The following is a 25,548-nucleotide window of genomic DNA, read 5'->3' on the forward strand; positions in this document are numbered from 1 at the left end:
GTCGCACCACTTTTTAATTAAGATGCTGTTCTCTCTACAGACACTGAAGGGAGGAAGAAGCAGAAGGGGGGAGAGAAGAAATCACACAATCTTCAAATGGAGTGATGTCAATCTGTCTCTGCTCACCTCGATGTAGTATATGCAATTATCACTGACTGGGACTCAGAATCCAACAGGGCTTACCTTCTGTTTTCTATGAATAATATTGATGATGCACAGGTTTTTAGTCGAGGACGTTTTAAGGTTGTTGTGCGCTTTTCGGTGGGTAATCGATGCCAAAGAGATTTTATTTTGTGATGATAATCATGCAGCTTCCTTTTTAAAAATTCCAATACTAGTTGAAAACACTACCAGAGGTGACTGGAGAACGACGTGTATTGTACAGCTCACCTGCTCACATGTTTGTTTTCTGTTTTTAACTGTTACTTAACACTATTTGCTGTTAACATTTTTCCAACTGTGTTTCTGGAAAGTCTGCATGAGTTTATTCATGAGCTAAGAGTTAATTTACACTGACTCAGTGGCGTAATATTCTTACATTGACTCTCACAGTAGAAGAGAACCCAATAGGGGGAGTCTACTGGAGGCCCTAAATCAAGAACCTTAAGTGGAACGCTACTGACAGGGAATTTGTCTTTCTACATAAAGGTTTTTACTTCAATTTTGTTTAAGAAAATAAAGAATATATTAAAGTACAGGCAGACTGGGTTTTGATTTTACTATAGTATTGAGTCTGGGAAATACTGTATATCTGGGGCAATGCCATACTGTTTTAGTTTTTTTTGCTCTGTACAGCATATCCTTCCTACCCAAATTTAGGGAAAGTACTCTTTATCCAATGATGCTGAAGTCAGAACCGCCACTCTTCATGGGATGTTGCATTTATCGCATCACTATCTAGCGAGAACATTTTCAGTAGTCTCTCAGCCTAAAACAGTCACATTGTCTTGAGGAATTTTCACTACATAAAATGGTTTGTGGCTCCATCTAGTGGTCTGCTGAGAAACCGGAAACCATGCAACAAGTTCAACAGCCCAGAGACCTGGCTATAGCATGTGATTTTATAATACTCATAATTAGCCTACATTGATGTGCTACAGGTGTCATTTTAAGGCTGTGGTCTGGGCACATTTTAGAATTGTATTCCAGATAAACATTATTAAAATTGTCTCACTCAGGACCCTTAACTCCTAAATTGAACAAAACCAAATATTTTATTTGCTGTAGGTGAAGCAGAGCAGAAAAATTAATGCTATTTAAGGTCACCGAAATGGTGTTAGTTTTGCACAGCAGTTTGTTACAGATTAAAATCTGTGTGAGACTGCAATGACGAACAAAGATAAATATAGAAGGGATGGTAACTGTAAAATTACATCCTACCTAGAGCTTCAGCTAAAACCAGGTAGTACGGGACTGATTTCTGTATCAATTCTGCAATGCAAATCTACTTCTAAAACCAATGCAAAAATCAACTACCTGCAATGATGGAATTCTGGCCTGAGTCTCCAATTGGAGGCTGCTCTACCTGACACAGGCACACTGTCATTCCAAACCCTGGGTAAAGAGGGTCAGAAAATGTGGGCAGATGGGTCAGTGTAGAAGGACAGCGTGCCAGCCAGCCAGTCCAGATACACTCCTACTCTGTTCAAATAAGACGAGGTAGCAGGGAAAGCAATACTCCTAGCATTATGGAAGGCGATGTAACTTGTCAAAGCATCGCAAACTCCAGGACTTGTCATTACGTCCAAGCCAACAGTCCCCAAACCTCTCCACTCCTGCCCATTTTTCTCTATGTCACTCCCATTTCCTCTCAATAACTGCGTCTATTCAGACCCTCTTTACACAGCACCTGCCAACAGCCCTCAAATCTCCCTGCATGATCAGGCTACGGCAGATAGCTCACAGGCATCTAATGGAGAGACCGAAGGACACGATTATTAGTATTTTTAATTACTGTCATTTAATTTTATTTCTTTCCAACAAAACATTTTCAAGTATTCTCACTGAATAATTTGTGTGTGTGCAGCTTTCAAGAGAGAAATCAACACATTTTCTTAGGCCAGATTTTATCCAGTGTTCTGCATCACGGTCCACACTGTCTCCTTCTCAAAACCCATTCAAGGAGGTCCGTCTCGATCCACGTTGAGTGAAAATATGGTAACAAACCATTTGATGCTTAAAATGTGAGTTCACTTTAGTAATTTCAATAACGTCAGACTCTCAGGTATGAGGAGTTTGAGCTGAGGCCAGCGTTTCACAGCATCATTCCGTGAGGTTACATCCTTTCAGTCTGAAGAGGAATTACATGTATGATCAACAAGAATATTTCCTAGTAGGTTTTTAATGCATTGGAAGGGGAGGTGGGACACTCGCCAAGCAATAAAAGTGTACCTTTGTTTTATTGGAAATGTCCTTATAGTATCATATCTAATGAAGAGATTTTAAAATCACCAGGTACTCACAGAGCTGTTCAGGAGGCTTTGATCATAGGCAACAGCCTCAAAAGACCTGATTTGCAGCATTTCCTTAGGTCAATCACATCCAGCTCTTCTTCTGATGTCAGCAACACGAATGCCAAAGCAGACCACTGGGCAGGTGAGAGTTTGGCCTCGGAAAGACTTCCTGAGCTAAGGTAGGTTTGGATCTCCTCCGCTAGAGAATGGTCATTCAGACAGTGGAACAGATTGATGCCTCTCCTTGATGTACTTGACTGTTTCCTCATTGTTCTGTGGCCTGCTTCTAGTCTTTGTTAGTATGGACCGTAAGAGAGTCTGGTTGGATTCCAGTGAGAAGCCAAGGAGGAAGCTGAAGAACAGGTCCAGGTGTCCATTCTTACACTGCAAGGCCTTGTCCACTGCTTTCTTGTGGACGATGGTTGCAGGTGTCTCTTCAGATGTTAGAAGATTTCTGCTTGTTTCCTGTTCAACCATGAGATTGACATTCTCGTTGTTGAATGTCAAACAGACCGGCAAGAAACTCCTGGATGCTGAAATGCTCAAAGCAGTACACCTCCTGGAACAACCCACACTCCTCTCTGAAGAGCTGAGTGCACACTCCTGAGTACACTGACACTTCTGTAACATCAATACCACATTCTTCCAGGTCTCCTTCATAGGAGATCAGATTGCCCCTTTTCCAGTTGTTCAAAGGCCAGTTTCCAAATCATCTTTGTCTTTTTCCATTTGTGAATATGTCTCAGCATTATCTGGTCTCTTTGGATATTTCTGGTTTTTGATCCATATGTTACAGTTCAGGAAGTGTGAATACATTTGAGTCAGGGTCTTCGGCATCTCTTGACTCTGTTTCACGAAACAGTCTCCAGAACTGTATCTGAAATCCACTGAAGACTGGTATGTGGCACATGATGTAGAGGCTTCTTGAAGACTTCAGGTGTGTAATGATTTTGCTGGCTAGGCTCTTGTCACTGATTTTCATCCTGAAGTAGTACTCCTGTGGGTCATTGAAGCCTCATCTCTGTTCAGATGTGAGCAGAGGGAAGCAGATTCCCCTGAATGAGGTTTGTCAGCAGCACGTCCACTGAGGTTGACTTTGTGACGTCACACCAAGTCTCGTTGTTCTGGAAGTCAAGGGGAAGTCGACATTCCTCCAGACCATCAAAGACAAACAGTACTTTGTACTTGTTGAAGTCTGAGATTGCGGACTCTTATTTCCATAACAAAGTACTTGAGAAGGTCAAGCAAGCTGTGTTTTTTTACCCCTTCATCAAAGCTCTCAGCTCTCGAAAAGGAAGTGAAAATATCAACTGGATATCTTGAATGGCTTTTCCTTCAGCCCAGTCCAGAATGAACTTCTGCGCAGAGACCGTTTTGCCAATGCCAGCAACTCCCTTCGTCAGGACAGTTCTGATGGGTTTGTCTTGCTCAGGTAAGGTTTCAAAGATGTCGTTGCATTTGATCGGTGTCTCTTGTGTTGCTGATCTCCTGGATGCTGTCTCAATCTGTCTCACCTCATGTTCATTATTGACCTCTCCACTTCCACCCTCTGAATCTAGAGCTCTGTGAAGATCTGATTGAGAAGTGTTGGGTTTCCTTGTGTAGCTATTCCTTCAAACACATTCAAACTTCCCTTTTTTTAAGTTGAATTTGAGTTTAGGTTGTCACAACGCAAGCTCACCTAAACGATTTGAAAATGACCAGGACAAATGTACTTCGAAGCATACTAATAAAGGCATAGTACTTTCAATACATATATTTTTGTACATCAATCCAACTGTTTGTGGGCATATTAAATTGAACATTAAAGATCTTACTGTTCTCCAGTGTGTCAGCGAGCTCGTTCTGGTTCATGTTCCTCAGGATGTGCAGTGTGATCTTCAGAGCCCCCTCTCTGGCACTGCTCTCCTGGTTCTCATCTTCACTGTACACCACCACCTTCCCCTGACTGTCAGAGCATTCTGGGTGATTTGGACTCAGAATCTTCTCGAACTTCTTTAATTCACTCTTTACAAATGTGATGACTTGGTCTTCAACCAACTGGAATAGGCAAAAACAGGTCTTAATATGTAAAGAACAAACATTTATCTGAACGTTTAATGTTGTAATCATTTCACAACTTGTGGGTCCTTGAGCCTTAAATACTACATACAGTAGTCAGAGGTTAAAGGTCACAAAGACATCAAACAACTATCCATTCACTTTTAACTGTAAGACATGAGCCAGCTCACCTAGAATATGGAGGACACGTCTGCCGTAGACCGGCCACGGGGAATGTCTGACTCTGATCTCTCTTGCTGGTCTCTGCACACATGACATAACACGCATCACAAGTGCTACCTTATTGATAATCATCTTCCCCCCCAGAATATATCTGGCACATGGTGGAATACAGAAATTGTCTGTCTAGCTCTAAGATCTAAAGCACTCACCTTCGGTCAGAAATGTCTTCCTCCCTGAATTGTGTTTTAGGATGAACCATTGACCAGTCACTCTTAAAGGACTCACAGCTGAGTCCAGGGGAATTGGCTCCTGTCAGCAGACAACTCAGACCTACAGTCAAACATAAGGGAGTCCCGACTTCATGCTTTAATGTGGAGACAAAGACGATAAAAGAGGGAACCGTGATAAATTCTTACGCATGCCCAGTGTTCCCATTCCTGAAGTGTTCTTGATATCCCATTGACTGGTCACTGTTCATGGACAGACAGCTGTGTATGGTTTCTGATGCTGGGCTCTGTACAGAAGCACATTCGATGTAACGCATACAACTACAGGAAGTTGGTGATTTACTGTTTGCTTCAAAATATTGTTTAGAAACAAATGAGCAGAACAAGAGAACACAAACCAGACAAGCTGTTGATCACTAGATATATTTTCTGTCTTGAAGTTGAATGGAGGATCAACAGACATGTATGTTCGCATGGACAGACAGCTGGGTACAGGTGAGACTGGGCTCTCCTGCTGGTTTTGGCTTCAACACAGAGACAGATCTTCGGTCTATAATATCTTCTGCCTTAGCCTGGGTTCCAACCTGTCTATGCCATCAAGCCATTCCTTGCATGCCAAGGAGTGACATGATGGCACAAACAGATTGGTACCCAGCCTACTTCTGTCTTATGACGTAATATTACTTCTGAGCTCTACAATTATCAAAATTTGAGATAGATATGCTGTTAGGAATCTGTGTCAGTCCCATACACACAATGAAGCTGGAAGGTGTTGTAAGTGTCAATTCCGTCAGAGCGCCATTTTTTGGAGGCACTGCCTCCCTCCACTCTCTCCCCCGAGAGTCTCATTTTGAGTCCCCTCCTCTCCATCTATTTTAGAGGCAGTCCCCCCCCCCTCTCTCCCCGTCTCATTTAGGCAGTGCCCCCCCCTAGAGTCTCATTTTAGAGGCAGTGCCCCCCTCCACCACTCTCTCCCCCCGAGAGTCTCATTTTAGAGGCAGTGCCCCCCTCCACCACTCTCTCCCCCGAGAGTCTCGTTTTAGAGGCAGTGTGCTCATACTGTGTAGAGAGAACAGAATTGTGATGACAATTAAAGGCCCACTCCTTCATTTGGAAAATATTGCGGCAGCTCACCACTTGGTTTACTATAATAAATCACATTCATATGAATATCAGCAGTGTAACTATCCAAGCTAATACAGTCAGTGTTTATCATAAGGCATTGCTTATGAAAACTGCACTACATTAGATTTGAGTTGTTCCTAGTGTTGTCAAGCAGGCGGTTGGTAGTTTTAACCCATGTTGAAATGGAATTTCCACCCTGTCACACAAACGGTGTAAAACACGTTACAGGAAATCGCCACTAACTTTGCATGACAGCTTTCCGCAGTTTGTTGATTTATCAATGTTTACCATCTTTAGAAATACCCATGTAGTCCAGTATTATATTTCATTTGACTGCCACGTGGGATAAAGTAAAAGGTATCGCTATCCAGATCAGATGGTCATGAACAAAAGCATTTAGGCTATATTTGGTTCTGACAGAAACCTACCAATAACCATGTATCTGTTACAGGACATTGCATTTTGCAGGCTATGCTGAAGTGTGAATCCAGAAGAAGAAATAAAACACCCTTTATACCGTCACCTCTAATAGTAGGCATCTTAAGTACCTCTGACTACAAAATCAGCATGCTATTCACAAGGACCACAAAGGAGGAAATACAGTTGAAGTCAGAAGTTTACATACACTTAGGATGGAGTCCTTAAAACTCGCTTTTCAACCACTCCACAAGTTTCGTGTTAACAAACTATAGTTTTGGCAAGTCAGTTAGGACATCTACCTTGTGCATGACAAGTAGTTTTTCCAGCAATTGTTTACAGATTATTTCACTTATAATTCACTGTATCACAATTCCAGTGGGTCAGAAGTTTACATACACTAAGTTGACTGTGCCTTTAAACAGCTGGGAAAATTCCAGAAAATGTCATGGCTTTAGAAGCTTCTGATAGGCTAATTGACATCATTTGAGTCAATTGGAGGTGCACCTGTGGATTTATTTCAAGGCCTACCTTCAAACTCAGTGCCTCCGCTTGACATCATGGGAAAATCAAAAGAAAACAGCCAAGACGTCAGAAAAAAAATTGTAGACCTCCAAAGTCTGGTTCATCCTGGGGAGCAATTTCCAAAAGCCTGAAGGTACCACATTTATCTGTACAAACAATAGTACGCAAGTATAAACACCATGGGACCACGCAGCCGTCATACTGTGCAGGAAGGAGACGCGTTCTGTCTCCTAGAGATGAAAGAACTTTGGTGCGAAAAGTGCAAATCAATCCCAGAACAGCAAAGGACCTTGTGAAGACGCTGGAGGAAACAGGTACAAACGTACCTATATCCACAGTAAAACGAGTCCTATATCGATATAACCTGAAAAGCCGCTCAGCAAAGAAGCCACTGCTCCAAAACCGCCATAAAAAAGCCAGACTACAGTTTGCAACTACACATGGGGACAAAGATTGTACTTTTTGGAGAAATGTCCTCTGGTCTGATGAAACAAAAATAGAACTGTTTGGCCATAATGACCATCGTTATGTTTGGAGGAAAAAGGGGGGTGCTTGCAAGCTGAAGAACACCATCCCAACCGTGAAGCACGGGGGTGGCAGCATCATGTTGTGGGGCTGCTTTGCTGCAGGAGGGTCTGGTGCACTTCACAAAACAGATGGCATCATGAGGGAGGAAAATTATGTGGATATATTGAAGCAACATCAAGACATCAGTCAGGAAGTTAAAGCTTGGTCACAAATGGGTCTTCCAAATGGACAATGACCGCAAGCATACTTCCAAAGTTGTGGCAAAATGACTTAAGGACAACAAAGTCAAGGTATTGGAGTGGCCATCACAAAGCCCTGACCTCTATCCTATAGAAAATGTGTGGGCAGAACTGAAAATGCGTGAGCAAGCAAGGAGGCCTACAAACCTGACTCAGTTACACCAGCTCTGTCAGGAGGAATGGGCCAAAATTCACCCAACTTATTGTGGGAAGCTTGTGGAAGGCTACCCGAAGCGTTTGACCCACGTTAAACAATTTAAAGACAACGCTACCAAATACTAATTGAGTGTATGTAAACTTCTTACCCACTGGGAATGTGATGAAAGAAATAAAAGTTTAAATAAGTCTGTTCTGACACTTCACATTATTAAAATAATGTGATCCTAACTGACCTAAAACAGGGAATTTATACTTGGATTAAAATGTCAGGAATTAATAAAAACTGAGTTTAAATTTATTTTCTAAGGCATATGTAAACTTCAACTGTACATAAATACTCACAATATGGATGACTTGATCTTTGTGTTGATAACGTTTCCAAATTGCACTGCACAATTATTGTGGGTACTGTATTAAATTAGTCAATGAAGGATTTACCTTGTTTGCTTCCTCCAGCTGTTTGGTTGTCAATGGCTTTGCTGGCTGAGATATTTGACTTTCACTTGTGTTGTCATTGCACCCGTTTTTGTGGACTGCATACAGCGAGGGGAAAAAATTATTTGAACCCCTGCTGATTTTGTACATTTGCCCACTGACAAAGAAATGATCAGTCTATAATTTTAATGTTAGGTTTATTTGAACAGTGAGAGACAGAATAACAAAAAAATCCAGAAAAAAACATGTCAAAAATTTTATAAATTGATTTGCATTTTAATGAGGGAAATAAGTATTTGACCCCCTCTCAATCAGAAAGATTTCTGGCTCCCAGGTGTCTTTTATACAGGTAACGAGCTGAGATTAGGAACACACTCTTAAAGGGAGTGCTCCTAATCTCAGTTTGTTACCTGTATAAAAGACACCTGTCCACAGAAGCAATCAGATTCCAAACACTCCACCATGGCCAAGACCAAAGAGCTCTCCAAGGATGTCAGGGACAAGATTGTAGACCTACACAAGGCTGGAATGGGCTACAAGACCATCGCCAAGCAGCTTGGTGAGAAGATGATAACAGTTGGTGTGATTATTCGCAAATGAAAGAAACACAAAACTGTCAATCTCCCTCAGCCTGGGGCTCCATGCAAGATCTCACCTCGTGGAGTTGCAATGATCATGAAAACGGTGAGGAATCAGCCCAGAACTACACGGGAGGATCTTGTCAATGATCTCAAGGCAGCTGGGACCATAGTCACCAAGAAAACAATTGGTAACACACTATGCCGTGAAGGACTGAAAACCTGCAGCGCCCGCAAGGTCCCCCTGCTCAAGAAAGCACATATACATGCCCGCCTGAAGTTTGCCAATGAACATCTGAATGATTCAGAGGACAACTGGGTGAAAGTGTTGTGGTCAGATGAGACCAAAATTGAGCTCTTTGGCATCAACGCAACTCGCCGTGTTTGGAGGAGGAGATGCTGCCTATGACCCCAAGAACACCATCCCCACCGTCAAACATGGAGGTGGAAACATTATGCTTTGGGGGGGTTTTTCTGCTAAGGGGACAGGACAACTTCACTGCATCAAAGGGACGATGGACGGTGCCATGTACCGTCAAATCTTGGGTGAGAACCTCCTTCCCTCAGCCAGAGGACTGAAAATGGAGTGGCTCAAGAAGAAGCACATTACGGTCCTGGAGTGGCCTAGCCAGTCTCCAGACCTTAATCCCATGGAAAATCTGTGGAGGGAGCTGAAGGTTCGAGTTGCCAAACGTCAGCCTCGAAACCTTAACGACTTGAAGATCTGCAAAGAGGAGTGGGACAAAAATCCCTCCTGAGATGTGTGCAAACCTGGTGGCCAACTACAAGAAACGTCTGACCACTGATTGCCAACAAGGGTTTTGCCACCATGTACTAAGTCATGTTTTGCAGAGGGGTCAAATAGTTATTTCCCTCATTAAAATGCAAATCAACATTTGACATGCGTTTCTGGATTTTTTTGTTATTCTGTCTCTCACTGTTTAAATAAACCTACAATTAAAACTATAGACTGATCATTTCTTTTGTCAGCGGGCAAACTTAAAATCAGCAGATCAAATACTCCCCCCCCACCCCTTTAAGGAAAAAGGACTAAGGCTATATTTCCTCATTATTTTGATGGGTATGCCTACAGTTTACAAAACCATTGTTTTTATTTCTGAGTTTCTTTTTTGATGCACCATGTTCAACAAATAGTAGGCCTCTTGCTGAATTAAAATAGCAACAACTGTTTAAAAAGTTTGTACATTCATTTATTAGAACATAAATGTACATAAGGTTTTCACCCCCAAAAATAAATGAGCATTTTAAACTCAAGTTAAAAAGCAGCTGGTCAGTTTGGCTGACCATTTGAAATGTTTCCAGTCCATGTTCATCATCTGTTAATAAAAATGTAACAAATCGCTGCATTTCCCATTGTTCTGAAAAAGGAAGTCATAGTTGGATATGCATCACCTGACCAGAAAAAAAAAGGGAATCCCAAAACAAAATGCAACAAAAAAAAAAGTCACAAATAAATATCAAATCTGGGTCAGTTGATAAATTGATATCATTGGGGTGAGAGGTCACGGTAGGCCAGCGGTCAGGATGCTGCCCAGCAGGGTGCGATCCTTCAGAGCATTCTCCACGTCCCTCTCCTCAATCTTCAGAGAAACCTTGGTGAGGCGAGCCTCCTTGGCTTTTTTCAGGGCAAAGATTCCCCGGCTCTCCAGCAGACTACAGAGGGAGAGGCACTCGCCCTGGCCCACGCCGCCCACCTGTCTCTTGGCACATAGACGGCTGTACACCTCATGGAGCTGAGGGATAGAGAAGAGTCAGACTTGAGAAAGAGTTGGTACTGACCTTCAGCATCCCAATGACTTTGTGGTAACCAGGTCAGTGCAAGAGAAAACATCTAACTGTATTTTATGTTTAATTCTGACTAGCTACCTAGACTTATGTTAAATGTACACTGAGTGTACAAAACATTAGTAACAACTTCCTAATATTGCATTTCACCCCACCCCCCTCTTTTGCCCTGAGAACAGCCTCAAATCGTCAGGGAATGGACTCTACAAGGTGTCAAAAGCATTCCACAGGGATGTTGACTCCAATGCTTCCCACTCCTTTGGGTGGTGGACCATTCTTGATACACACGGGAAACAGTTGAGCGTGAAAAACCCAGCAGCATTGCAGTTCTTGACACAAACCGGTGCGCCTGGCACCTGCGACTATACCCCGTTCAAAGGCACTTAATATTTTGTCTTGCCCATTCACCCTCTGAATGGCACACATGTACAGTTGAGACATGGATTGTGTAAGGCAAAAAAATTATTTGCCCTGTCATTCACACTAATTGATGTGGATTTAGCAATAAAGAATCATAGCTTTCACCTGGTCAGTCTCATGGAAAGAGCAGGTGTTCTTAATGTTTTGTACACTGTATATCAAGGTGTATTAGAAAATGATCAAAAGCAAAAAAGCTAAATGTTTGCTCTCAATTTACAAACTTGGGTGGTAGTATCGTGTTCGCACCAATGCAGTACCCGTCTCTCACCTTGCCCAGTGGGATCTCTTTGTTCTTGCCGTTGCGGGTGAGCAGTAGCAGACAGCAGAGCAGAAGTTTCTGCTGGAGGGGGAAGCTCTCTCCCTGTGAGGAGGACATGCGGTCCCCGTACACGTCCGACAGCACTCTGGCCACCTGGGGCACGCTCACACGAGACGCTGAAGTCTCTGCTGCCTTCTTTCTGTCGTCAGACTCCACAAGTTCTACAGCTCTCCTGTAACACAGAGGAACCAGCGTCACGATACTTTCTGTTCTCAAACAAAACTTCAACCGGTTGACCCACCGTCCCCCGGGCGCCGAAGACGTCGATTAAGGCAGCCCTCTGCACCTCTGATTCAGAGAGGGTTGGGTTAAATGCGGAAGACATTTCAGTTGAATGCATTCAGTTATACAACTGACTAGGTATCTCCCTTCCCATACCAACTCTCCAAGATCACCTATAACTAGCCATAGTAAATGCACATTTTTTGGTTGCTCATATTTTCTTACATTCATTTTCATGGGCAATCCAAAGGTGTCCTAAGAAGTCAGCGTTGCAACCAACATGTTATTTAGTATTAATACAGTGTATTTAAGACATTTCGTCAATTCATTCCCTTACCGGCAGATATCCAGAGCTTTGCGTGCGTCTCCCGATACAGCAGACACCTTCCTGGCACAAAACTGCACGGCCGATGCATCTAGTAACCCTTCTCCGGACACCTGTGTGAGTCTGTCCTGTACGATGGCGGCGAGCTCCTGGCGGCTGTAGGGAGGGAAGTGTAACAGCTGGGGGCGACAGCGAGGCAGGGCCTGCAGCCTGGGGAGGATCCTGTCTGTCAGGTCCAGAGCGTTGGCGATACCTAGAATGGCACGACACTCATTACACCTGCCTGCATACAGCAAGACTAAGGGCAGCCCATATGAGGAAATGGCTATGAGAGTTGAATGGATGGAATTTAAATATAGAAATGGGTAGACGTATGTATGCAGTTTTAGGGTGAAATCTTCAGATAAATTCTTATATATTAACTAGAAATTGTAACGGCCAATGAAACGTGTATACCAGAGACGGTGTATATTGTTTAACACTGTATATTCGGGGGCTCTTACCGATGAGACAGAGGCGGGACTTGGGCAGGTAGGGCCACTCAAAGATGGTGTAGAGAACATCTTGGGCCTTGCTGTCCAACTGGTCCATTTCATCCAGGACTAAAAGACTGGGGAGAGAAAGAAGGTTAATAGACAAAACGTATCAGTCGGCAACATGTAAATCCTCTCTCAAATATGTGTTGTTTGTTTAGGGTGTAAATTCAGAGTAATTGGACAAAGAAAACTCAACTTTTTTTTTTCTTTGCAAAAGTGATTTCAATTTTAGTTCAGGGTTATAGATACTCACACAGTGGGCCCTGTGCTGGTCAGCAGTTTCTGCAGCTTGGTGTCGGTGTGGCCCCCGGAGGCCCCCAGCTTCTCTGCCAGCAAGGGGAAGATGGCATGGGAGCTACGTAGAGACATACAGTTTAACACCACTGTCTGAATCTCCTTCAGCTCATCCTGGATCAAGAGAGGAAATAGTTAAATTCATGTAACAGAAATCAATGGGGTTAAATTTACACAGGGTTCAGGGCTGTACACAAGGGGTGGAATTAAGTGATGCTGCACCTTATGGTAGAGGTGTAAGGTCATTTTAGAGTATTGGGATCCACTCAAGATTCAACACTGGGCTAATGAATGTTGCAACAGATCCAATGCTAGGCTAATGCTAACAATTAACCTATCATTAACAAAGCGGAGGCTAACGCAAACAGTGGCGCTAACCTTCATCTCCTGCAACACACAGTTGAGGCAAGCCGTCTTGCCGGTGCCGGGGGCTCCAGAGATGTAGAGGCTGGCCGGGCTGGCCTTCAGGGCCTTGTCCTCCAGGAAGGAGCGGATGAAGGACCTCTCAGCCTCCCGGGATAGCAGGCGCTCTGGGACGGCCGTGTGGAGGGCCTGCTTCACACTATGGAACTTAGACTCTGGAGAGGGACCGGAGAATGGGTTCATAGTTTGCCTTAAGTCTATATGAAGTGAACATTTAAAATAATGAGCAAATCAAATAAAGGCACACATTTCTCTTTGGAGTTTAATGCTTTTCATTTGCACTTGAGAAAAAGATACGAGGGAAGAGAACATGAGGGAGGAGAAAAGAAAGAAGAGGAAGAGACTGTGAGAGACATGTCTTACTTTCAGCAAAGAGGCGGACCACGGGTGTCTCCTCTGATCGGGGACATGGGCTCCCACTGGGGGTCTCATGCAGTCTGCTGGGGGAGGCCCTGGGGCGGGAGATGGGCTGCCGTTTGGGGGATAGAACGGGGGAGTTCTCATCAAAGCCCAGCTTGTGGGGGGAGGACAGGTTAAGGCGGGTCTGTTTGGGAGGAGAGCCCAGTAGGTTGGCACTGAGGTTACAGCCATTTTCATCTCCTGGGAAACACACAGAAGACAGATGGTTAGGTTAGAAACAAGATGTCTGTCTTTCGGATAGCACTTAACGAGAAACAACATGTCTGTCTTTTCGATAGCACGTCACGTTCGCATCAAGAGTTGAAATAATTACTTAATTTTGAGCATGGTGGTTTATCAGCTTAGACCTTGCACAGGATATGTAAAAATCACAAACTGCCTAAAGTTTTAGACAGTGAAACACTTTCAAAGTTGTGTATAATAACAATCCCATACCTGTGCGTTTGCGAGGGCTGAGGGGTATTCTTGGGGTCAACCTTGGGCACAGAGTTATGCCTTTGAGGGCCACGGGCCCGTGTGAGGGGGGCATTAGCTGGACCCTCTCTGGAAGGGACTGCGGTTTAGAAGCCTCCACGGAGCAGAGGGACTGGGTCTCCTTCAGCTGGGATGTGCTCTTGGAGGGGGTGCTTTTTGAGTCAACCCTAGAGGACTTGCGTCTGGGGAACTGGAGGATGGGCTGAGCCTTAGACCGTGTACTGGGCATCTTCGCTGTGAGCACTTAGAGTCCAGACCTATTTCAAAAGACTGAGGGGGGAAGAGATAAAGGTCAGCCATTGTGACAACACCCATGAATAGATAGACAGATAGCAAGAAAAACAATCGTCTTGTGTTCAAGAGTGACTTGAAATTAGTGAATACAGAAGAGGTACAGAACCGCTTAATAGTAAATGATACCATCCATCCTAGCGATCAGGCCTACCCTGATCGAAGTAGTTCCAGTATTTCCCACGCAAGTTAATGTTATAACTGCTAAGCATGACTCCCTCGATTTACAAGTGTGTGCTGTCTTTGTGCCGTTGTTGCACTGTTGTCAATCAACATCACAAAAGGTTAGCCCGAATGTTCGACTGTATAGTGGCTATGCAACAATTTGCTAATTTCCGGGGTCATCAGAATGGTGTGAATTCTCACTAAATACTGTATCTGCAGACTCAATGGCGCCAACAATACGTGTCCTCATTTGTGGCGCCAACAGCACAAACATTAACATTGAAATGTCGTAAAATACCACAATCAAAGAAAAAACTGGACATATATTTGCTGTTTTCGACAAACTGCTTTATATCTGACTAGTTAGTTAAACTTGACTGATAATAATCCCCCCAGTATGCTACGGAAACTCGCTCGCAATACATCTATCCCGAAATTCTGACCAAAAAAACCGCAAAACTATCCCGTTAAATCTAACGTAATGCTACAAGTTTACACGTTTCAAACATGCATTGAAACTAGTGTTACCTTATTTCCGTTCTTGATTAAGACGTATACGGGCCACTCGTCTAGATTGATTTCGTGTGCTGTCTCTGGCGCGCTCTAGTCTGACTGACTAAGAAACAAAACTTGCGCCAAATGTCTGAACTCCTCCCCAATCAGCTGGACTTCCCGCAGCTAACGTCTGATTTGTCCTTCTTGCGTCGTTTTGTTATTTCCCAGGCTCTCATTGGTTCATCTTCGATTGTCAGGGAGCGTCAGTGTCTACGTCACACAAGTACATGGTGGCGGGAGTTTCAATAATATATATTTTGGCGGACTTGAAATTTCCCGGGAAACTCAGCATTGTCTGGTGTAACATTTAACACAATATTCTCTGGTGTTGTTAGTAACTTGGTTTCAGTTTAAGAGAATTACTAGAACTTCTGCATCTGTGCTCTGGCATACGTATCGAAATATTTTTTTTAATGATGCTACATGTGTATAACTGAAAAACCAACTAATTTCAGTTATTTGTTTCTGTGTAAGCTATTTCAAACATTGTTAACTTCCACAATAAATTACTGTAAATTGCATCTGCAAGAAGCTTAAAAGATGGATGATAGAGATGTTGATAAAGAGTCAAATACAATGGACACCAAAACAATCATGTACCCCTTTTCCCCCCAAAAGCATATATTTATTTCAAATGATAAAACATGGTTGATTAACAAGTGAAATGAACAGGGTGAGAACATGAGAATCACACATAGTCAATGAGTCACCTGTGTGAGACTAAACATATCCATCAATCACACAAGTTACACACACTGTCAGACACAGAGAAGTGCTGCAAAGAGACCCGTCTCTCTGGCTGTCAGACAAAGCCCACAACTGGACTGTTGTTAAACATTTTAATCAATTTCCTCCCTATATTACAAGCTTTTTACAAACATTAAAATATATCAATAACTACGATTACCATATTTCTCATACTTTATGTAAATATACATTATTTATTGCATTTTTAATAGACTCACTTTTATTTTTATCAAATGCACTGGTACCGATAAGTATGACAATAGATGTGTAAGGCAACAACCAGCCTGAGGACTACATAAAAGGAATGGAGAAGAGAAAGGAATCTATTCTCGTGTAGCTGGTCCATGTAGTTCTCTTTCACTGTAGTGGAATCATAACAGAAATCACAAAGCTACAATGTAATGACAGCTTAGGTATCACACATTTAGGAGCTCCTAAGTCATAAAAATTATATAAATCCACCATGACGACATTTCTGGGGCCTACTCTGCCCAAATAGTTCCCTGTTGAAGTTTCCCATAGGTACAGATCTAGGATAAGATTCCCTCCCCAATCCAAACCTTAAAACATTAGTAGGGAAAATACAAAACTGACCCCAAATCAGCACCTAGGAGCAATTTCACCCTACACCTTCTTCTGGCACTTAGGTGTTTCCTTTTTGGTTAGTTGCTACCAACGAGAAGTGAGAATACAAACAAAATCGTTCCTTGCATAGGAATGCATTAAAAACTCAAGCATTATGGTATCCCTCTGGCCAGGATACAGTCTATTCCAAAGGGCCACCAGCAATAAAATCAAATATTCTAGTTTCAAAAAATACATTTTTTTTTTTTTTTTTTAAGGAACTTCAGAAAGACAGGGTTGAATGACTGACAGCCCTGCAAAGCTACCCTTGGTCCAAAGAAAGGAATGAGGGTAATAATTTATCCATGATCGCCCCATTGTGGCAGGAAACAGGAACAGCATTGAATAAAGTGAAAGTAGAATTTCATACAGTACTCTCAAACGCCTTCCTTGATCAATAAAGTAAAGGAGCTTTGGCAGCTAACGATCATTAAAGAGGAGCGGCAATGATCCCTGACACATTTCGTAGTGTTGACAAAATGAAGAAGCATTTATGTTTTGTTTCGAATAAATCTAGACTGCAACCCATCAGAGCAGCAGTTTCTGTTCTCCTCTAGTGTAAAAACATGGCATTCACAGACGCCACGGTTAAGCTGTTATGCTGCCACAGAGCAATGCCATGAGGAAGAACAAAAAAATATCTAGTTGGGAATGCTCCTCACAGTCTTTGCACGGTGTCACGCACTGTCAGCAAGACTCGCCCTCTCATAACATGACAAGCATTCAAGTAATTTCTCCTATCCCTGTTTCATACCAAAAAACTAAGTCATTTCTGTGTGACGCAAACGACAGCTTTCCTAAGTGTGAGAGGCCCCTCATTCTACTCCACCCAACTATTGGCACATCAAGGTAGGAGAGAATTCTATTCCACACCTTACCTTCTCAGGGCACTGGAAGTGCGGCATTTTAAAAAACCTATAGAAAACACACCACGTACTATAGATACCAACTGACACCCAACGCATTTTTGGCGACGTTAGTGTGTCCCCTATTTTGTCCTACAGACGACACAGTTACTGCGGTTAACGATAGAACATTTAAAAAACATTATTTCATATATCGCAGGAAATCATCATCATTATGGATTATGCACACATTTCAAAAGATGGAATGCAGAATTCTTCGTTGGCCCTGCTGCTATAAAGTATAATCAATGCAACGTCCCCCCCCCCCCATCTTGCAGAAAGATTGGCTTGTGGCCACTTCACAGTCAAACAGGTCAGTTCCTCAGCACCTCAGTGGGTTTTGTTCTATCATGCTGAAACAGAAGTGTCTGAAGTGTTTGTGGAAAAGAGAGCTACTGGTAGTGTAGGGTTTGTAAAAAAGTCGAACAAGACTAGTGAACTTTCTATAGTGTTTGGGGGTTGACTTGCTTCCGCCTGGTCATATAAAGTGTCTACGTTTAGGCCTGTGTGTGTTTCAAGTGTCGTGCCACTCCCCTGAACGTCCTCTGATTAGACCGAGTGACTTATTAAAGTCCTTTTGCTCCTGAATTCCATAGTTCACCTTGCCAATGGTGGCGCTGGAGGTACTCCCCGGATCATGCCTACAGGAAGTAGAGGAAACAAAAGGTTACATCAGGTCAGTTCTTAACTCCAAAAACAACCGTTTCGCTCTTTATTTTCTATAAATCTTTTCTCAATTCCTCGCATCATTCTTAAAACGCATGGGAGAAGAAGGGAAGGGACCATGGACCTTCTCCAATACGATTGCAGAGGCAGCAAGTCGACAGAATGCGAGGAATCACGGAAAGACGACTTGAAAGAGCCCATATTCGCTTTAACTCAATCCCAGCTGACATTCCATATGGTAATAACATTGTGACACAGTAGTGCAGAGGCCATATATTGGATGTTGTGTACAGTATGTATGCAGGCAGTGGTGTGGAGAATGAATTAAGCCTAAGCCTGTACCTGGTCCAGGTTTATTGCTTTTGCTGGGGTAGATCTTGGTGAAATTCCTATATTCCTCAGGGGGTGGGAAGTCCTCCACTGGGTGGAAGTCAAACTTGGACTCAAAATCCTCTGAGGGTTCAGAAAGGTAAAGGGTCAACACAACAATGTAAGTCAAGATAGCACTAAACTAGCAAAAAAATGAAGGCCAAGACCTTATTACAGTAATAGAATGAATAAAGTACAGTAACATTTTAGCATTGGTCCAGCATATAAACAAATTAGAAGTCATGTATTTTTGACTTCTCGAGCTTGCTCTAGTAATTTCCATTTCCATTAACAATGCCATGCACAATGGTCAGTTCTCCTGGAAACTTTAATTTGACTATGAACTCTATGAATGCTCTGGGTTGGTCACAATTTAAGAGGAACATTTGCATGACTGAGCTGGCATTTGAATATGGGGCTATAATACCTGACAATCTACTACCAACAACAACTAGGCTACTAGTGTCTCCAACATGTCTGTTGGTTTGAGAACTAACAAATGGCCATAGTGTTCCAAAGTAGACCGTGTTCAGATCTGTGGAGGCTAATACCCAACACAAGAGATTCTAAAGCGAAGAAAAGCCATCAATCACATCATATTAATCAAACGCAGTGACAGTTGCTCAAAAACTGGACTTGCAAGAACACCAGAAAGTACAGGGGACACTGACGACCAAGACTGGGAGATGGAGGAAATGAGCCTGTCCTGACTCACCTATATTGGACTTGGAGGAAGAGGAGTGTCCGTTGCGGATGGGCGGGGGAGGCGGCGGGGGTCCAGTGCGGGAGGAAGATGAAGGGGGTGGAGGGGGCCTGGGCCCCCGGGTGTGGTGGGGTGGCTCCGAGGAGGTGGTGTTGGGAGTGACAGCACTGTGGATCCGGTAGGGGGGCGGGGGAACAGGGGCTTGCCCACCACCCCCCGTTTCGTGACCCAGGATTGGGTGCAGAAGGGGCTGCATCAGTAGCAAACAAAACACACACAATAGTAAGACCATGATGATGCCTGATTAAAATAATCACATAGCAGCAAACATGTCCCTTCCAACCTGTAACTTTCTGAAAAATGTATGTACTGTACTCTACAGTAAACTGAAGTTGTATAGCGCATTCGGAAAGTATTCAGACCCCTTGACTTTTTCCCACATTTGTTACGTTACAGCCTTATTCTAAAATGTATTAAATTGTCCCCCCCACCCCTCATCAATATACTGTAATTTCCGGACTATAAGCCGCAACTTTTTTCCCACGCTTTGAACCTCGCGGCTTAATGGATTTTTCCCGCTTTCAATTTGTTATTTTTTATTTAAAAAACACCTTCTGTGACGTGCACAGTTTTTTGGCGGCCTGAAGCTTTCATTAGACCAATGAAATTGCCGAACGGGTTAAGGTCAAACAACTTTTTTGTTTACTGTTTAGATTAAATCGAGTGCTCTCAAACTTCCCACCATTCTGATTACGGTAGTCATTTTGTCACCCTCATCATGGCAAAGACAGGGAGAAATGCATATGATGCAGCTTTCAAGTTGAAGGCGATTGATCTGGCTGTTAGAAAAGGAAATGGAGCTGCTGCACGGGAGCTTGGTCTTAATGAGTCGATAAGACGTTGGAAACAGCAGCGTGAGGAATTGACTCAGTGCAAAAAGACAATTAAAGCTCACTGCAAATGTTTTATTTTTTGTTACAAGCCGTGTTTCATTAAAGCCTATTTATTTTTGTTACAAGCCGTGTTTCGTTAAAGCCTGTGTAAAGTTCATTTGTTTCAATGTACCGGTAGGCACCTGCGGCTTATAGACATGTGCGGTTTATTTATGTTCAAAATAATCCTTTTTTTCCAATTCAGTGGGTGCGGCTTATATTCAGGTGCGCTCAATAGTCTGTAAATTACGGTACACACAACACCCCCTAACAAAGCAAAGCAAAAACAGGTTTAGACATTTTTGCAAATTTGTAAAAAATTTAATAAAAAATGAAATATCACATTAACAAACATTCAGACCCTTTACTCAGTACTTTGTTGAAGCACCTTTGGCAGCGAATTACAGCCTCGAGACTTGTTGGTATGGTGCTACACCTGTATTTGGGGAGTTTCTCCCATTCCTCTCTGCAGATCCTTTCAAGCTCTGTCAGGGTGGATGGGGACCGTTGCTGCACAGCTATTTTCAGGTTTGTCCAAAGTCCGGGCTCTGTTTGGGCCACTCAGAGACTCGTCCCGAAGCCACTTCTGCATTGTCTTGGCTGTGTTCTTAGGTTCGTTGTCCTGTTGGAAGGTGAACCTTTGCCCCAGTCTGAGGTCCTGAGCACTCTGGAGCAGGTCTTCATCAAGGATATCGCTGACTAGTCTCCCAGTCCCTGCTGCTGAAAAACATCCCCACAGCATGTGTTGCCACCACCATGCTTTACAGTAGGGATGTTGCCAGGTTTCCTCCAGACATCACGCTTCGCATTCGGGCCAAAGAGTTCAATCTTGGTTTCATCAGACCATAGAATCTTGTTTCTCATAGCCTGAGAGTCTTTAGGTTCCTTTTGTCAAACTCCAAGTGGGCTGTCATGTGCCTTTTACTGAGTTGCTGGTCTTGGTCACCTCCTTGAGCAAGGCCCTTCTCTCTCGATTGCTCAGTTTGGCTGGGCGGCCAGCTCTAGGAAGAGTGTTGGTGGTTCCAAACTTCTTCCATTTAAGAACGATGGAGGCCACTGTGTTCTTAAGGACCTTCAACGCTGCAGAAATGTGTTGGTACCCTTCCCCAAATCTGTGTTGCGACACAATCCTGTCTCTGAGCTCTACAGAGAATTCCTTCTACCTCATGGCTTGGTTTTTGCTCTGACATGCACTGTCAACTGTGGGACCTTATATAGGACAGGTGTGCCTTTTTAAATCATGTCCAATCAATTGAATTTTCCACAGGTGGACTTGAAGTTGTAGAAACATCTCAAGGATGATCAATGGAAACAGGATGCACCTGATCTCAAATTCGAGTCTCACAGCAAAGGGACTGAATACTTATGTAAATTGTCCTTGAGTGGTACAAACTTATGTTTATTTTCAATACATTTGCAAAAATGTTGAAAAACCTGTTTCGCTTTGTCAATATGGGGGTAATGTGTTTAGATTGATGAGGGAAAAAAAACAGTGAATCCATTTTAGAATAAGGCTGTGACGTAACAAAATATGGAAAACTTCAGGGGGTCTGAATACTTTCCAAATGCACTGTATGTCCTTAAATAACAGACCATGCCCAAGGGACCAGGACTGGTCAGGTTGCAAGAAAGACTAGATACTGTAGGCTGGCAAAGAGAGAGAGAACAAGAACGCAAGGAATGCCAGAATATTCCAGAGAACTTGTGGAATGCAGAGAAACCAGGAGGCCTCAGCCATCTAATGACAATTTGAGGCTGCGCATTCAAAATGCTCAATTCCAAATCAACCCCTAGGTCCTACTTCATGTAGGTCTGAAAAGGTGGAGCAATTGTTATATTGCAATTACCATTAGAGCTGTCCCCCCCCCCACAAAAAAAAAATCTTGGTTGACCGAGAGTCGCGTGTTCTTTCGACCAATCGATTGGGTGAAATTTTTAAAAGGTGTATTTTTCAATATATATTTTTCAAAATTAACTATGTAGGCTACTGAGCTTGTCTGATGCTTTCATTAAAAAACACAAATTGCTAAAGCGGGAGGGAGCCAGAGATCAATATAGCCTAACCAGAAGAACAAAGGCCTACTCCTGACCCTCCTCTGCCTGCTGCTGCCGGTAATAGGCTACAACAGCGGGTCGGTAACCTTTTCCATTAACTAGCAAACTTGCAACAGTGTATAAAATATTCTGGGCCCTCAGTTTCCCACACCAGTGAGCCCCAGACAAACAGACACAGCTGTAGGCTATTTGCGCAAGGGATAATAAGTAATCCTTAGGCCTATTTTATGACGTTTCCACCGGATCAGAACATTATTTTTTTCCCCCCTTTCATGCTGAGTGGTGGGATAATCGAAAGTGAGAGAGCTGGAAAGATTGTTCAAATAGGCTACATTGAGGAACTATTGTCATTCTCAATGGATGTAGAAACATACTTTGTTTACTTGATGTTTGAGACGAAGAAAAATATACTTTGAGAAGCTCCACAGTGATGGCGAGTTAAGACAATCAGAAATGGTATCAGATCCCCAAATGGACACATTTATCGGTCGACATTTGCGCGCAGGCCAGGTAGACTAGTCCTACTTCTAGATGTATAAATCAGGTGCGTGTCCTTACTCAAGATTGACAATAACACTCCAAACAAAAGACAATGAACACATTGACAACTCGTAAATCGAATGAACTAAACCAAAACTTCTCACAAGTGTAGCCTAGGTGGTGCGCTCTGCAAACAACGTGCCCACTCCTACAATGACAACAGTAAGACTGTAATAATCATTTAAAGACTGCATTAACAGAAATGACAGTAACCAAACAAACATTGTAGATTAGAAATTATGGGAATTAACTGTAAATGTACTACTGGTGTGCCATCCCCATGGCCTCCACAATGGATTAGTCCACTCAGACAGGCATGAATCAGACCAGATTTTTTCAAATACATTTGCCACTGCTCGACAAAAAAAAATATCTTAACCATCAGCGTATAGACCAAACAATCGACTAAAATGGGGTCAGACCTAATTATCAGAGATAGAGGACTTTAGTGCCCAAAAGCCCAATTTAGCATGGGCCGGCAATTGGGGACATTCAACTGGGTGGGACTTCCTATGGTTAAGTAAGGATCACATGATTCCATCCGGGTCATCAGGAGGGATCAGCCAGTAATTTACAGTGCATTCAGAAAGTATTCAGACCCCTTAACTTTTTCCACTGTTACATTACAGCCTTGTTCTAAAATTGTTTAAATTACAATCTACACACAATACCCCATAATGACAAAGCGAAACAGGTTAAGAATTTTTTGCAAATTTATTAAAAATAAAAATCAGAAATACCTTATTTACATAAGTATTCAGACCCTTTGCTATGAGATGTGAAATTGAGCTCCGGTGCATCCTGTTTCCATTGATCATCCTTAATGTTTCTACACCTTGATTGGAGTCCACCTGTGGTAAATTCAATTGATTGGACATGATTTGGAAAGGCCCACACACCTGTCTGTATAAGGTCCCACAGTTGACAGTGCATGTCAGGGCAAAAACCAAGCCATGAGGTCAAAGGAATTGTCCGTAGAGCTCAGAGACAGGATTGTGTTGAGGCACAGATCTGGAGAAGGATACCAAAAAAACATGAGCAGTATTGAAGGGCCCCAAGAACACAGTGGCCTCCATCATTCTTAAATGTAAGATGTTTGGATCCACCAAGAATCTTCCTAGAGCTGGCCACCCAGCCAAACTGAGCAATTGGGGGAGAAGGGGCTTGGTCAGGGAAGTGACCAAGAACCCAACGATCACTCTGATAGAGCTCCTCTGTGGAGAGGGGAGAACCTTCCAGAAGGACAACCATCTCTGCAGCACTCCACCAATCAAGCCTTTATAGTAGAGTGGCTAGACTGAAGCCACTCCTCAGAAAAAGGCACATGACAGCCCACGTGGAGTTTGTCATAAGGCACCTAAAGACTCTCTGACCATGAGAACCAAGATTCTATGGTCTGATGAAACCAATATTGAACTCTTTGGCCTGAATGCCAAGTGTCACGTCTGGAGGAAACCTGGCACCATCCATACGGTGAAGCATGGTGGAGGCAGCATCATGCTGTGGGGATGTTTTCTGCGGCAGGGACTGGGAGACTAGTCAGGATAGAGGGAAAGATGAACGGAGATAAGTACAGAGAGATCCTTGATGAAAACCTGCTCCAGAGCGCTCAGTACCTCAGACAGGACAACTACCCTAAGCACACAGCCAAGAAAATGCAGGAGTGGCTTCGGAACAAGTCTTTGAATGTCCTTGAGTGGCCCAGCCAGAGGCCGGACTTGAACCCGATCGAACGTCTCTGGAGACCTGAAAATAGCTTGAGAGGATCTGCAGAGAAGAATGGGAGAAACTCCCCAAATACAGGTGCATCATTCCCAAGAAGACCTGAGGCTGGAATCGCTGCCAAAGGTGCTTCAACAAAGTACTGAGTAAAGGGTCTGAATACTTATGTAAATTTGATATTTAAATGTATGAATTTGCAAACAGTTCTAAAAACCTGATTTTGCTTTGTCATTATGGGATAATGTGTGTAGATTGATGAGGGAAAAAAACAATTCAATCCATTTTAGAATAAGGCTGTAACGTAACAAAATGTGGATAAAGTCAAGGGGTCTGAATACTTTCCGAATGCACTGCATACTTGTGAGCAAACGTTCCATAACTGCAGGTGGCAGTAAATCGGCAATCTTGGCTTCATACCTGTTCCAACAACACACTACAGGTAGCAGTATGCCCCCTTTCAGTTTGTTTGCCAACTCATAGAAGTAGTAGAAGAAAATTGACTCAATGGCACTGCCCATGCTCTGACACCATAATGAGACATATAAAATATTGAGATGTCTAAGACTATGGCTACTACCCATCCTTTCCTTTCAGACCATGAAATTGTGAGTGGAAGAAACGATTGATTTGGAAAAGGTCATTACCCTTTGTGACGGTAGTCCCTTGATAAGACTAAGGGCTCCCCATTATAAACATTGAGCTGTGTTCTAGTACCTGATCTCTTGCTGGGGGGCTCCCTGGCGGGTGGGGGTGGTCTGCCACCCCCTGGAGGTCCTGCAGATGGCGAGGGGGGTGGAGGAGGTGCGTGATTGCGTCCGCCGTAGCTGCCGCCTGAGTTCTTCTTGTGCAGTGAGTTGTGCCTCCGGGGAAGTTTCGGAGCCCCATCTACACCATGGTGCCCCATGGGGCCGTTGGAGGTGCCCGCAGAGGGGTGCCTGTAAGGCGGGGGCGGCACTGAGGACCCCCCAGTGGGCGGCCGCGTGGAGGAAGGAGGCGGTCTCGATGAAGGAGGGGGGCCAGAGCTGGGCGGAGCCGGGCCTCTTTGCGGCGGCGGGGGGAGGGGCTTCTCCCTGCTGTTGTTGGAGCCTACTTGGGCCTTTTGTTGCGAGGTTGACGGGACATTGCT

At 43.4% G+C, this 25,548-nt stretch overlaps 3 protein-coding genes and 1 non-coding gene across 5 annotated transcripts in view; 1 reads left to right on the forward strand and 3 right to left on the reverse strand.

Annotated features, from left to right (window-relative positions):
• The window catches only part of plak (Junction plakoglobin), a 30,497-nt gene extending 29,802 nt beyond the window's left edge, over positions 1 to 695 (forward strand). For both annotated transcript variants that reach the window (NM_001139960.1, XM_014173669.2), the window contains 1 exon segment: positions 41 to 695. The gene's annotated coding sequence lies outside the window, so the exon portion shown is untranslated.
• A 9,403-nt stretch (positions 696 to 10,098) lies between these two features.
• On the reverse strand, positions 10,099 to 15,278 carry LOC106587717 (cell division control protein 6 homolog). The gene is made up of 9 exons (XM_014176317.2): positions 15,133 to 15,278; positions 14,110 to 14,418; positions 13,618 to 13,854; positions 13,210 to 13,409; positions 12,791 to 12,945; positions 12,505 to 12,611; positions 12,014 to 12,254; positions 11,404 to 11,626; positions 10,099 to 10,663 (listed from the first exon to the last, which is right to left on the reverse strand). The coding sequence occupies exons 2-9, from the start codon at positions 14,375 to 14,377 to the stop codon at positions 10,433 to 10,435; spliced, it is 1,662 nt and encodes a 553-aa protein (XP_014031792.2). The 5' UTR covers positions 14,378 to 14,418; positions 15,133 to 15,278; the 3' UTR covers positions 10,099 to 10,432.
• Positions 11,883 to 11,951, reverse strand: LOC123739684 (small nucleolar RNA SNORD58). The gene has a single exon (XR_006767862.1). It is a non-coding gene; the product is annotated as a small nucleolar RNA SNORD58 (small nucleolar RNA).
• Positions 15,279 to 15,756: 478 nt separating the features above from the next.
• On the reverse strand, positions 15,757 to 25,425 carry LOC123730027 (WAS/WASL-interacting protein family member 2). The gene is made up of 4 exons (XM_045706561.1): positions 25,137 to 25,425; positions 19,186 to 19,423; positions 18,444 to 18,554; positions 15,757 to 18,076 (listed from the first exon to the last, which is right to left on the reverse strand). The coding sequence occupies exons 1-4, from the start codon at positions 25,305 to 25,307 to the stop codon at positions 18,033 to 18,035; spliced, it is 564 nt and encodes a 187-aa protein (XP_045562517.1). The 5' UTR covers positions 25,308 to 25,425; the 3' UTR covers positions 15,757 to 18,032.
• Positions 25,426 to 25,548: the final 123 nt, after the last annotated feature.

The sequence above is a fragment of the Salmo salar genome, chromosome ssa02 (genome assembly GCF_905237065.1).
Source record: "Salmo salar chromosome ssa02, Ssal_v3.1, whole genome shotgun sequence".
NCBI classification, from domain to species: Eukaryota; Metazoa; Chordata; class Actinopteri; order Salmoniformes; family Salmonidae; genus Salmo; species Salmo salar.

Excerpts from the sequence above, each read along its gene's own strand:
- LOC106587717 (XM_014176317.2), bottom strand. The coding sequence starts at position 14,377 with ATGCCCAGTACACGGTCTAAGGCTCAGCCCATCCTCCAGTTCCCCAGA. Across the intron at positions 13,410-13,617 it reads GGTCCGCCTCTTTGCTGAAA|AGTCTAAGTTCCATAGTGTG; the intron begins GTAAGACATGTC and ends GTCCCTCTCCAG. Across the intron at positions 10,664-11,403 it reads AAGAGATCCCACTGGGCAAG|CTCCATGAGGTGTACAGCCG; the intron begins GTGAGAGACGGG and ends TCTATCCCTCAG.
- LOC123730027 (XM_045706561.1), bottom strand. The coding sequence starts at position 25,307 with ATGGGGCTCCGAAACTTCCCCGGAGGCACAACTCACTGCACAAGAAGA. Across the intron at positions 19,424-25,136 it reads GCCCCCCAGCAAGAGATCAG|CCCCTTCTGCACCCAATCCT; the intron begins GTACTAGAACAC and ends CTACTGATGCAG. Across the intron at positions 18,077-18,443 it reads AAGCAATAAACCTGGACCAG|GCATGATCCGGGGAGTACCT; the intron begins GTACAGGCTTAG and ends TACTTCCTGTAG.